Genomic DNA, 13,975 nt, shown 5'->3' with positions numbered 1-13,975 from the left:
GCATTCAAAGAATGACAGAAATGGAATGTAACTTTGAATAAAAAATAACCCAGGAGTCTATTTTGATATTTTAAAAATTAAAAATAGGGACTTCCCCAGTGGCGCAGTGGTTAAGAATCCACCTGCCAATGCAAGTGACGTGGGTTCGAGCTTGGTCCGGGAAGATCCCACATGCCGCGGAGCAGCTAAGCCCGTGCGCCACAACTACAGAAGCCCGCGTGCCTAGAGCCTGTGCTCTGCAACAAGAGAAGCCACCACAATGAGAAGCCTGCACACCGCAACGAAGAGTAGCCCCTGCTCGCCTCAACTAGAGAAAGCTCACGTGCAGCAATGAAGACCCAACGCAGCCAAAAATCAATTTAAAAATTTAAAAAATTAAAAATAAGGGGGACAGAGAATAGAAAGCTTTTAATTAAAAAATCTAACTAATAAATGTAGAAAGAATTATAAACATAGAAAATTACTGTTTTATAATCATCACAGTAATAGCTGATTCATGCAAGAATCATCAACAGATGCTAAAACCACTGGGTAAAAGACTGTTGGGAGGCAGAAAATTCAGTCTGCTAATATAATACCACAGATCACTTATTAAACACAAAGGAAAACAGATGCCTTTACTGGAGAGAAAGGTGGCAGACACTGTCATAACCAAATGATCAAACTGAACAAAATCAACAATAAGACAGATGTCACGTGCCTGATGTAAAACACTTAGGAGAACACAGCTTCCCTTACATAGTGTTCTTGTTGAAAATGTTCAACCTGAATCAAATGATGAGGAAACAATCTGAATGTTCTACACAACAACTGACCTCAAGTCTTCAAAAATAGCAATGCTAAGAACAACAAAAGTCTAGGAAACTGTTCTAGATGAAAGGTAATTGAAAAGACGTGAAAATAAATGCAATGTGTGGTATTTGGTTGGATAAGAAAAAAAATACCTCAAACCTAAAACCAAAAGCCTAGCTAAAAAGGACACTGCTGGGATGACTACAGAAATCTGAACATGGACTGTGTATTAAATGACATTAATGCATCAATCCTACATTTCCTAATTGTGGTAACAGGAGGATGTCTGTGTAAGAACAAGGAGATACATGATGAAATATTTAGGGGTTAAGGTTTATAAAGTCTGGAAATAATTCTCAGATGGTTCAAGAACAAAAAAGCATACAGAAAAACTAAGCAAAAGTGGCAAAATGTTAAAAATTGGTGAACCTAGGTGATGGGTATATGGGTGTTCATTGTAATATTTTTGCCAACCCTCTTTTCTGTGGGGTTGCAAATTTCAAAATAAAAAGTCAAGACAAGTCAGACTCGAAGAAAATACTTGCAAAACACATATATGATTAATGACTGTTACCCAAAATATACAAAGAACTCCTGAAACTCAACCATAAGAAAACTCGATTAAAAAATGGGCCAAACACCTGGACACCTCACCAAAGAAGATACACAGATGGCAAATAAGCATATGAAAAGATGCTCAACATCATATGTCATCAGGGAACTGCAAATTAAAACAAAAATGAGATACCACTACACACCTATTAGAATGGCCAAAATCTGAAACACTGACAAGGATGTGGAGCAACAGGGAATTCTCATTCACTGCCGGTGGGAAGGCAAAATGGTACAGCCACTTTGGAAGACAGTTTGGCAGTTTCTTACAAAAGTAAACACATTCCAACACCACCAAGAATGGAATCTGGGTGATAATGTGTGCCAGCGTAGGTTCATCAACTATAACAAATGCACTATTCTGGGCAGGACTGTGAGAGTGCGGGGCAGGGGGGAGGTTCAAGGAAACTCTCTGCACTTACCACTCAATTTTGCTGTGAACCTAAAACTGCTGTAAAAAATGAAGTCTATTTTAAAAATTGGGGGATGGAGTGTACCAGATTAGGTACACTTTTTCCTCCTAGGAACTCACTCCGACTGACTCCACTGGCTAGGCCCCATCTCTACCCTGTAGACTTGTGGACTCTTGACTGCATCATTTTATTTCAAGTGGCATTTCCCACGTGAATCTTCTCTTCAAATAAACAGAAAAGAGAAATGAGAAGTGACTGTGCCCAAGAGAGAAAGATCCTTCTGTTAACCCTCCTCCATTCTCTGACACCTCAAGTCCAATCCTTATATCTGACCACTGGTTCTCTCTTCTTTTTCCCAGGGAAAGGCCAACCCTTAGAAATACCTGTGGAAGTCAACCAGGTGATCTGAATCGATATAATCATTCAAGTTCAGGGTCAAGTCTGACACTTGCTGTGAGCCATGTTCCTAGAAAAATGAAAATAGAAAATGAGAGACTGGGGTATTTCTGGTCTAATGAGTAAGTGGCGGGGCGGTGGGGGGAGAGGAACAATTTAATACTCAACCTAAAGAAATACAAAGAGACATATATAAGGACTGTTCGTAATAGATGAAGTGCATGTCTCATGCTTGGGGACTTCTCTGATCTAGGAATAATGCCTTTCTGAGGCAGAGCCCAGAAAAACCTACTTCCCAGGCTCTTTTGCAGCTTGGACACAGGCATGTAACTGAGGTGCCAAATGGATGCACAACTTCAACTTGGAGGTGAGCACCATGGATAAACAGGCTGAGTAAGGGGCAGACGTCTTGCTATCAAGAGTAGCAGCAGAGGCAGCAGGGGTCACAACATCAGTGGCTCCTGAGAAGGGGCACCTGGGTTGGCAGTCAGCCAGTACCTAATGCCCTGGGGTGGTGGCAGCAGCAGTGGTTTCCATGGCATGGTTTGGAGCAATGCCCTGGAAGCCCAGCCTTGAAACTGTTTCTCCAGCCCTCCCAACAATTCAGTGAGTTATCCCAGTTCTTTTAATAAACCTGACTGTTTAAACAAACCTGAGGGGATTCTGTCGTTTATAACTAAGAACGCTGTGTGATACAAAATCTAAACGTTCATCAAAAGGGAGACGGATAAACAAATTATGGTATTATGGAATACTACATAGTGGCTAAAATGAATAAGATATAGCTATATGCATTCCCATGTAAAGACCTCCAAAACATACTGAGGGGAAAAAAAGCAAAGTGCAGCACAATACAGACTGCATGATACTTTTGTACAAATACAGACAACCAGGCCAAACTTAAAAAAAGGGTCACTGCGCTCAGGGTGCTTATAGTCTATATTACATAGACTACAGAATATTCTGCTATAGTGGTAGAATACAAATATTACACCAAAGCATAAATAAGCACACTAATTACAAACTGTGTTAAGTACCAGGCAGGAAAATAAAATGATGAAGCAGAGGCATAATTTAGATTTTTCTGGCAGATGAGAGTAAGTAGTCAGGACTGAACTTCTTGAGTAAGTGAAAAACAAGAGGGAGTCAGTCAGGCTAAAGGAAGGGTGGAGGGTGTGTATCTGTGTGAGGCGGCAATGGTACAGAGGAAGAGCTTTCCAGCATAGGAAACATGAAGTATACAGGCTCCAAGGCGGCAGAAAGCTAAGCTTATCTAAAGAACTAAAAGTAGCCCCCGAGGCTACAATAAGCTTTTTTCTCCCAAGCTGTCCCTGAATGGATTTACCTTAATTTACTTAACTATTCCTCTGTGAAGGAAAGTCCCTCCTCTTACAGTAATAGGCAGGGAACATCTCTGAACACAAAGCATTTCTACATTTAGGGTCCTGGCCTCAGAATAAAGCTCTGGAAGTAGGATCACTGAGTAAAGTCTTCACGAACATTGAGGGTTCTTAAATGGGTTTCAAAAAGGCGATCCCAAGATCTACTCCCATCAGCAGAGGCCTCTGTGTCCTAGGGACTCACCAGTACATTGATGATCATGCTGTTCTCCACAGTGACAGCCTTCACAAGGAGCTTTCTGGACCCATCCTTTGACTCATACCGGAGGACATACAGGTCTTTATTGTTGTTCCATTCCGCTGGCAGCAGTTCTGATTTCTTATCATTGGGACCTGGCTGAGAAGACACCAGAGATGAGAGGTGAAAGATCATGACCTCAGATCTAAAAAGGACCTTACAGATAATCTAATCCCACTCCCTCACTTCACTGATGAAGACACGGAGGTCAGGAGAAGTAAAATGTCCAAGGTCCTACAGCAAGTCAGAGGTCTGGGGTCTCTGGACTCCTGCTCTAGTGATCCTCCCTCATATCTGACTGCCTTTATGACAGAGCACTGGAACCTGTCAAGAATCTGTAGCCTTGGTTTAACAATCTCTTCTCTATCCCCCTGTCAAGAATAAGGCCAGTCACCTAAAGGGATACTGTGAAATTCTAAGACAGTGTTTCTCGAAGTTTGGAATTCAGGCCATCTGCAAAGGGATCACAAAAGTGTTGAGTAAAACTACAGATTCTAATGTACACCTCTCCAGACTACTGTAGTGCCTTAATAAAAATTATGAACAACTTTCATACAAAATATAGCACACGTACAAGATAAAAAAAGAATTATAAAATGGACACCTAAGTACGTACCTACAGCCAGCTTAAGAAACAGAACGTGGCCAATCCTGTTCAAGCCTTGAGTAGCCTATTCCCAATGAATCTCCCTCCTCCTTCCTCATGGGTAATCACTAAGCTGTTTTAAAAATTTCTTTACTTTTCCTTATAGTTGTGTTACTATACACAAACCCTAAAAATATACTGTTTCAAATGTTTTTGAATTTTATATAAACAGCATCACTTTTGTCTGCCGTTTTCAATCAATATTGTTTTGAGATTCATCCATGTCAATGCACTTAACTATAGCTGACTCACTGTACAGTTTTTGCTATATAGTTCACAGCCATATAGCCCATCATTGCATGAATATGCTGCAAGTTACAAACTCACTTGTTGATGGATATCTGGAGTGCTTCCAGTTTATTTGTTTTGCTATTATAAAAATGCTGCTATGAACATTCTTGTACACATCTCCTAGTACACATATGGATGAACTCCTACAGAGTATCTCTAGGGGAAGAACTTTTAATTTATAAGATAAAGTCAAATTGTTTTCAAAAGAAGTACGGATTTACACTCCCATGAGCAATGTATGTATGAGAATTCTTGTTCCATGAGGTCAGCAACATTGCTATTGTCCAATTTAAAAATTTTTGCCAACCTAATGGGAGTAAAAATGCATCACTGTGAGTTGTGATGGCCTCATCTCTTTAAAAAAAAAATCCTAGGACTTTCTTTTTACATACTAACGTTTGAGAAATAGTTCTGAAACTACCTTGATAGTAAAAACTAATACAGTGTTTCCAGGTGGGGAAAGATTTCTTAAATGAGTCCACAAAAAAAAAAGTGCTGTCTTTGACACTGCTCGTAATTTAAAGCTCCAGATAAACAACAGATACTACAGACAAAGTTAACAGGCAGTCACGGGCTAGGATGAGCTATGTCCTAGCCTAGCTGGCACAACACAAATTAATAACTAGTACAAAAAGGGAATGCCTGGAAAACGAACAATAAAAATTGGGAACCCACTTGAAAAAGGTTTGAACAAGCAAAAGATAAGAGCAGCTAACAGTGTATAAAGGATCATTCAACTTTACTAGCACTCAGACACACATAGGCTAAAATATGAGATACCAGGATCCACCCATCAGACTGCTGTTATCTATTTTTCTATTTTTTTGCCAGCGTTTGTGTTTGTGTGGGGAGAATGGTAACCTCCAGGCACTGCTGGTGGCCGTTCACACTCTTACAACCCTTTTGGAGAGCAATCTGGTAATATTCAGTGCAATTAGGTAAGCTGACACCCCGTGACCCAAAACCTTCACTCCTGGAAGAAATTCTGTGCACAGAGGCACAGGGAATATGACAAGGGATCTTCATCACAACCCTGTTGGAGGAACCAAATGGGAGTTAAAATGCAAAATATGTTCACAGTGGAATACTGTATAGCAGTTAGAAGGAACAAACTAGATCTAACTGCAGTATTATAGATAAAAGTAAACAATGTCACAAAGAAAAATTTTTTAAAAATGAGATTTATAGCCAGGTACCATTTATGTAAAAAATTTTAAAACACACAAAAAATCTATATATTGTTTTCATAGAAGCATAGTTCTACAGCTAAACACGCAGCAAGTGGACTGGGAAGATCTGTATTCGTGAGACTACAGCGGGAGGGAGTGCGACCAAAGATGAAAAACAACAACAAAAGACAAAGATCCAGCAACACAGACCTCACACCTCACCAAGGACAACAGAAGGCCAAGAACAGAGATCGTGGGCCGCTTTGGTCACCTCTGGGGCTCAGGAATCAAACTGGGAAAGTGGTCCCAAATAAAATTCAAGACATTGCAACTGGCATGGTTTCAAACCTGGCTAAATGACAAGGAAACTCAGGCCCGAAGCAGAGAAATGAGAGTGACAGAAAACAAAAGTGAAACTAATCAGCCCACTCTGCTAAAAGAAAGAGAAACTCTCCCCTCACCCTCAACTGGGTAAATTTCCTATAACCATGTTTAGTGTCCTGGATTTAAGGTTTACTATGGAAGCCAAGAATTTGATGACATGCCTTGTCTTTGTTCTATCAAAGGCCTTTGAATTTATATTTATACCCTCCATTACAGCATTCAACCCACCAGAATTTCTTCTTGGAGTATAAATAATTCAGCCTGCTCACTCTCCCATAACCTCAGGCTTCCAGAGCAAGAGAGAATCCTAGGGCCTAGTGAGACTGATACCTCTCACTGCAGTGGAACCAATGTTCCCCAGCTCAAGGGCTGCCCTGATATGGGAAAACAGGTGGGATTGAAAGAGACTGGCCTTGGTGATATCAAGCCAAACATGGCATTCAACTGCCCTCTAGAGCGGGACATCAAATATCAGACCTCCCAAAGAGCTACGATTGGAAAGCAGCCAAAGTACATGGTTGTGCTGTTTAACTGGTTCGGATGAAAAAAAATCTAAGGGGGGCTGAAAACTGCCTAAGGTCATGGTAAGTCAAGTGCAGAGCTCAGTTTGGCATTCAGAGCTCCTGATTGCCCACGCTATGGCTGGAGATCTTCCCAGCCAAGTCCCCCAGATGGGCCCCCCAAAAGTAAAGATAGTTGTCCCCTTAGGCAAAATCCTGGGGCTGGAAGCATTCTTTAATGGCCATGAGTTCATTCCAGTGTCCCTGGGCTAACATGCACCCAAAGAAGATCATTTGGGGCATCTTCTCTCTTATGTCATAATCTTTAGATTCCTACAACAGAAAACAATATTCTCAAAATTAAGTCTACGGCCATCTCTATTCCCTTGCTACTTAAACCACCTGACACAGCTGTAAAGCTCTTATGAGGAGTGGTGCTGACTTCAAGAAAGAAATCGAAATTCAAATATTGAATTTTTTATTGAAGCTGTATTGCTCTTCTAATCAAGTTTTATGTACACAATTCCCCTGTACCAGAGGACACAAAACCAAAGAGAAAAGCAGACAATTTAGCTTTCTATTTAACTGTCAACATATTAAATGATCAAGTACACAATTTCAGGACCTTCCTCTCTCTCTTATCACCCCCAGAAGGGTGGGAAGCAGGAGGTGGCTGGAGACGCAACATAAACATCCTCTGAACTTGGCAAATACTACTGGTCTCAGCTGAGACTGCTGGCCCCACACTGGAAAACTAAAACCTCTCTTAAATAAACTAATAGGAAAGATGCGCCTCCAAAAGGTTTCTACTCTGAGTGAAAGTAAACTCAGCAGAAGTGAGAGGAGGACAAGTGCAACCTGAAGTCCAGTGGCACTTAAGGGGCAGAGAGAAGCAAAAACACACCATGCTCTAGTGCGCAGAACAAATGCCCATCCCCCACCATGGGGGAACATGCTTGATTCAGCACTGGGGTGGACAGATGGACAGTGGGCAATGCCTTCTAAACCACCATCCGCACTCCCCCGGGCCTCCCCTAGGATGTCTGGAGCCAGAATCTTTTTCTGGCTTGCATGAACTCGACATGTGGCATCATAAACAGAGTGGAATTAGATGGACCTTTGGGATTCAGTTAAGGATCTCTTATTCATTTTTTTAGACCAGTATTGAAATGAGACTGTGTTCTTTCTGAAAATTTGGAAGCCTGGAGTACATGGCAAGGGGATGGTGCCAGTTAGGAGGAGGCAATGACCTACATGAACTGATGTCCCTAAGCTGTCCAAGTGACTCAGACAGAGTTGCTGACAGGATTTGTGAGGGGACGAGTGGTGGGAGCAGATCTGCAGTGCTGAAGGGGAAGAAGAGAAGGGAGTCACACAGGCTCTCTGTAACAAGTTCCTGTTCCTGGGGGGAGAGATTCTAACAGTGTGTCAGGGCAGCAGTAGCTAGCTGAGAGTAAAATACAGAGAGTGAGGTATATGAGGAGGGGAGAAAGCAGGGCAAACCTGTTAGATCTGAAGGACAGGGCAAGGGGCAGGGAGGGGTGGGGGGGCAGCGCTGAGAGTCGAAAGGGGAGCCCGAAGGTCAGGAACAAGTCTTACCCCCTCTCCAATTCCACTGTCCCCTGCACCATCCTACACATCAGCTTTCTGGGAGAATGTCCCAGGAAAAGGTGAAATGAAATGCCTGGGGCAAGTGAAAGAGCTGATAAAGATTAGAAAGCTGGAATGAGGCAAGCGAGGAGACATAAGGTTTCTTTTGGGGTGATTACATACTGAAAGTGGAAACCTGACACTCAGGATTCTGGGCCCTGCCTCTACCTGATCCCAAGGTCTGAAATGCTGAAAGGCAAGGTAAGTGGAAGGAAGTAAAAGGTGAACAGAAAGGCCAGGAACAAAGGCATCTGGGAGGGAGAATGGTTCCTGCTTCCAGGGTGTGTGGGTGGGTGAGTGTGTGTGTCTGTGTGTCTGTGTGTAAGGCTGGTCCTTCTTTTCCCGTAAGCCTGGAGGTGGTGGTGGAGAAGTTTACTGTGTGTATCCGGGGTCCCACTGAGACACTTGAGGTCGGAGGGGGGGAAAAAAAGAGCCAGAAATCCATGACAGTTCTTGTGTTTCTTATTCCTGTTGGTGAGGGTAAAGCATGAGGGGGTGTGATAGTCTTGGTCACGAGTTTTAAGGGACAGAGAAATGGAGCAGTGGGGGTGGGGGGGGCGAACCTGGCTCTAGGAGCCCAGGATGTGTAAACTCTGTCTGAGGAGGGATCCCTAAAGCTCTGTGACAGAAGAGGAAAGATTAAGACGCTGGATGTATATCTGAGAAACTAAAAAAGGATTAGGGTATCTGAGAACTAAAGCAGTTAGAAATGAGAGTGAGGTTAAAATCTCACTGTACGACGAAAGGAGTGAAGCGCCCTGCTCCCCAGAGCTGATCTCGGTTCTGAGAGCGAGAAGAGAGTGACAGCGAGGGGCAGGCAGTGAGTCCTGAGCGTGTGTATGGGAGGATATTTCCTCGGATGGAGCAGAAGGGAAATGAAGGGGCTGTAAGGGGCCCAGGCCCCGTTCTCACAGGAAGCTGGTGTGTACAATGACGTACAGGGGGACAGTCACAGGGAAGCGGCAGGGAAGATGGGAGCGTGCTACGGCAAAGAATCAGTGAGGTCGGCCGGGCCCGCCAGTCCTGGGGCTCTGTGGGGATGATCACAGGGCCCCCTGCTCTAAGAGGCAGAGCCTGAGGATGGGACAGCTGTTGGGGAGGAAACTTACTTGGCCCTACACCCAGGGTGCATGTCTGTACGTGTGTGGGAGGTGGCTGTTCCCCCGGAGCCTGAGTGAAGACCGTAACGGTGAGTGGGCTGCACCAGGCCCTTCAGTAAAGCGTGAAGGGCTGTCTGAGCTCTAAGGGCCCTTGACTGGAGCTGAGTCGGCCCAACCTCCCCCCATACCTGTGCCTGGATCCAGATGTCTGGTGGGCGCTCGACTACAGTATGAGGAGGGTAGTACTGGGTCCAGCCCCACCCCACCCAGCAGCGTGGGAAGGAGCTTGGCGGCGTTCGGGTAGGTGAGGAGTACTCAGGAGAGGAACCCCTGTCTCGCTGCCAGACCCGCACAGTCCCCGCCTCGGAGGCTGCCAGCCTGCGCTGCAGCGAGTTTCGTCCTTGGGTTTTCAAATCGTGTTGTGCCAGCTAGGCTAGGACAACAGAGCGCCTCCCCGACCCGTAGACTACAGGTACCCACGGTGTCATGACTCCTAGGACCCAGACCTGGGAGGAGGGAAGGTCAGGCACTTTGGACCGAGCCTCCGGTCCTCTGGGTTTGGGCAGAAGACACCTTACCCCCTCCACACTGGCCCCGGGGCGGCTCCGTGGCGTACCTGGTCGCCGGCACCCAAGCCGTAGTAGCCATGCGTGACCACCTCCCAGTGCAGGAAGCAGACGAGCGCGTCCTGCGCGCAGGTGATGGCCGGCGCCGCCGACGCGAACAGTACCTCCAAGCCCGCCATGAGAGCCCCCGGCTTCTGCGGGTGGAGGAAGAAAGGGAGAAAGTGCCGTGAGCCGATTCGGCCCTCACAGTACTGCTGACTCCACTCCCCTACTCCGCAGGTTCTCGTCGAGCCTCCACCTGCGCGGCCAAAATGGAGACGCTCTGCGTTGGGGTGTGGCCGCCGGAAGTAGCGTCCCGCTCCGGCGCTGCTGCGCCAGCGCGCCCGGCTGGAAACAGAAGGGAGACGCTAAAGGGTTCCAACAGGCAGCGCGCGGGCGGGACAGGACCCTTGGGGACAAGGTCCCTCAAAGCTGGAATCTCCGTCTTCCCCGCAGCGGGTAGATCCGCTACACGTAGGTTGTGGCATCGTTTGAAGAGAGGTTACCTTTTTCTGAGCCACAGACCTCCCATCTGCACAATGGGGTGGACGTATGCTGGTGGGAGAAGAGGTAATGAAATAGGGCTATAATATATTCAGAATAATAATTGACACATGCGGTGCTTGCTCCATGGAACATTATTCTAAATGCTTTACTTGTATTCATTTATTTAATCCTCACCACCCAACCCCATAAAGTTGGTATTTGATAGCTCCATTTTACTGATGGGTAAACAGACACACAGAGGGGTAAACGTCACAAAGATGAGTGAGTGGCAGAGATGGTACTGCAATCTAGCAGTCTGGCTCCTTGGACAGCATTTATTAAATGTTTCCTGTGTGCTAGATCCTGTGTCAAAACATTCACATCACCCTATCAAAAACTCTATGAGGTATGTTGCATTATCATTCCCATTTTGCAGATTTGTCACCAGCTTGGAGAATGGAAGCCGCTTCCCCCAAGAAGACGCAGCTGCTGACTGGAGAGCTGGCGCTCCTGATCCACTACCAAATGTCAGTCATTTATTTGTCTGTCTCCTTCATGATTTTTACCACTTACTGTTTTTACTCAGATAAATTTAGTTTTCCCATCCCAGTCAGCACCCTGCAAGCCATCATCATCTCTCGCTTGGATGTCTGCACCAGCCTCTAAACTGCCATACTCCATCTCTGTCTCCCTAAAGTCTGTTCTACACTCTGCAACTAGAGATGCTGTTAGAACACATGCCAGATCACATCGCTTCTCTACTCAAAACCCTCCCAGGGCTTCCATCACACTCAAAAGAAAAGTAAGTCCTTCCCATGGTCTGCAGGAACCTTCCTGTGGTCTGTGCTCCCCACCCCAATGTCTCTCTCTAACATTACTCCCTCCAATTTCCCTGCACTCTTGACTGCAATAACCTTGACTCCCCTCTTCTTTCACACCCACATCTGATCCAACAGCAAAGCTAGTCAACTTAACCCTCAAAATATATTCTGAATCGGACCACTTCCACCCACCTCCACTGCCTCCACCCTGGTCTGAGCCTCCGGCATCTCATACTTGGACTATTGCAGAAGCTTCCTAACCAGTCTCCCTCTTCCACATGTTCTATTCTCTAGGCCTTTGCATATACTCCCTCTGCCTGGATTGCTCTTTCCCCAAACATCTGCATGGTTTGCTCTTTCATTTTAAATGACTCCTTCCCTCACCTCCTATCAGTCTCAGCAGAGGGCTTCCCTGTCATCCCATCTAAAATAACCTTCTATTCTTAACCCCTTACCTTGCTTTCTTTCTTGCAAAGCATTACTCATAAGCTGACACTATATTAGATATTTATTTGCTTAATTATTTAATGACTGTCTTCCCACTAAACTGTGACAAGGGAGAAGGGACCATGTCTGTCTTGTGCACAGGTATATACCTGAATGCCTTCCTGGCTCAATATATACTTATTGAATGAATGAATGCTGAATGAATGAATTATTGGCCTGGGCTCAGGCCAACTGGGCCAGTCTCACCGCTTTGCAGTCCACCACTCACTTTGTTAGCTGGCCCTGTACTTTTCCAAATTTTGTGTTCTTGGGGTTCCCCTGGGATGCCCAAATTCTTGAACCCCATCTGCAGAGATTCTGGCTGAGCAGTTCTGAGGTGGAGTGCAGGTATGTTGACGACACTCTGGGTGATGCTAAAGCTGGTGGCTATGGAACTCCTGAGATGTACTGCCTGTGACATAAAGCTATTTGCCCTTTCCACTAAGAAGCTTTGCACTTACAAGCTTCCTACTTTTGCTTACTCTGTCTCTTCCGCTTGCAATGTCTTTCCCCACTTATTGGAAGTTCTCACCAATTCATTCATTCATTCATTCACTAATTCACTAAACCTCCATAGGCCGGGTTGCCATGGATAGTGATGCAGGCTGTGCACTGCACAAAAGTACCCACCCAGTGGCAGCCCCATTCCTAAGTGTCTACTATGAGCAAGTCCCAGATGACCAAGCCGTAGTTCCTGCCTCTATGGAGCTCACTGTCTAGTGGTTAAAAAAAATTACAGATAGAGGTAACCTAGTGAAAACTGCCATGGCAGAGGGGCACTTGGAGGACTGTACCAAGCAGCTGGTACTGGGTGATTAGAAGGTCACTGCTACAAACTGAGGCCTTCCCCCATCTCCTCTGCCCACAGTGACTCCTCAGTGCAGCTGGCCTCAGTGGAGTGCCAAGGAGCAGGCATGGGACAGTGAGATCTATCAGCTTCAGTGGGGAGGGGAATTTTATCACTGAAGTTGGTTAGAATGACTGGTTCATGGTGATAATAAAAAGTAGACTGGCTGTTGGTCCATGTTATTACTGCTTTTAAGTTTTTAAAGACAATGTCTCCCCTACCACTATTGCCTGCCCTGGGCAGACAGCTCCCTTTGGTTCAGCCACTGCTTTGCGTGCAATCGGTTAGAGCTCGCATCTCACAGAACTTTGGTTCCTTGTTATACATCATCCCTGTTAGCTTGGGTTCCCTCAGAAGCTAATTTGAGATGAGGATTTGAGTGGTTTATTGGGGAGCTGATTCCAGGAGATAGCAATAAGGGAGTAGAGAAGTGACACGGGATGAAAGGCAGCCAATGTATGTTATGTGCTCAAGCCAGGAGCTCTGGGCACCTGGAGCTCAGTCCTGCCAGGCAACTCTGGCAAACAGTGTAGGACATGTCTCAGAGTTGTTTCAATTGAAGGCAAGGGAACTGGTGTGTTTTGTTCACTGAGTCCCATCTGCCACAGGTCAAGGGCTGCTTCTGGGGGCATGAAAAGCCCTCAGGCAGAGAATTGCGAAGTTTAAAGAAAGAAGCCTGTGGTTCTTAGAGGTGCCTGCTGAGGAGTGAGTGGGGCACCATGGAGTCTGCTTTGTGCCTCATCCCCCGCACCCTAGTCTGTGGGTCAGCAGCCAGCGTGGAGTAGGCACTAGCATCTGGGTACTGAAAGAATGAAGTGAGCTCTGTCTCTTGCACTAGGCTGTGAGTCCCTTGAGATCAGGACTGTGTTCCATCCACACTGGACCCCAGGATCCTCCATGGATGGAAGCAAATGGGAGAATCCTGTGGGGCTGGAGGTTGTCTGTGTCCTGACCCCAGTCCATCTAGCATTTTCTGTGGACTTACCTCCATCAACAAGAGTCTCAGTTGTCCCTGTGAGGCCTGTGAGTGGCTGAGAGGAAAGCAGGTGGAAGGTGCCTCCCTAGCTGGGCCCCCAGTGCCTGGGCTGTACAGAGCCCATGCCGGAGATGAGGGCCCAGGATGATGGAAAGAACGTGGC

At 45.8% G+C, this 13,975-nt stretch overlaps 1 protein-coding gene across 1 annotated transcript in view; it reads right to left on the bottom strand.

Moving 5' to 3' along the window:
* The window catches only part of PSMF1 (proteasome inhibitor subunit 1), a 57,163-nt gene extending 46,677 nt beyond the window's left edge, over window positions 1-10,486 (bottom strand). The window contains exons 1-3 of the mRNA XM_079899084.1: window positions 10,208-10,486; window positions 3,798-3,950; window positions 2,201-2,283 (exon numbers count right to left, since the gene is read on the bottom strand). Of these exons, the coding sequence (XP_079755210.1) occupies window positions 2,201-2,283; window positions 3,798-3,950; window positions 10,208-10,336 (365 nt within the window). The 5' untranslated portion in view covers window positions 10,337-10,486. The remainder of the gene's footprint in view (window positions 1-2,200; window positions 2,284-3,797; window positions 3,951-10,207) is intronic.
* Between the last annotated feature and the right edge of the window lie 3,489 nt (window positions 10,487-13,975).

The sequence above is a fragment of the Stenella coeruleoalba genome, assembly GCF_951394435.1.
Source record: "Stenella coeruleoalba genome assembly, chromosome: 15".
NCBI lineage: Eukaryota > Metazoa > Chordata > Mammalia > Artiodactyla > Delphinidae > Stenella > Stenella coeruleoalba.
Note: the sequence above shows the minus strand (reverse complement) of the source record. Positions and strands in the feature narration are given on the sequence as shown.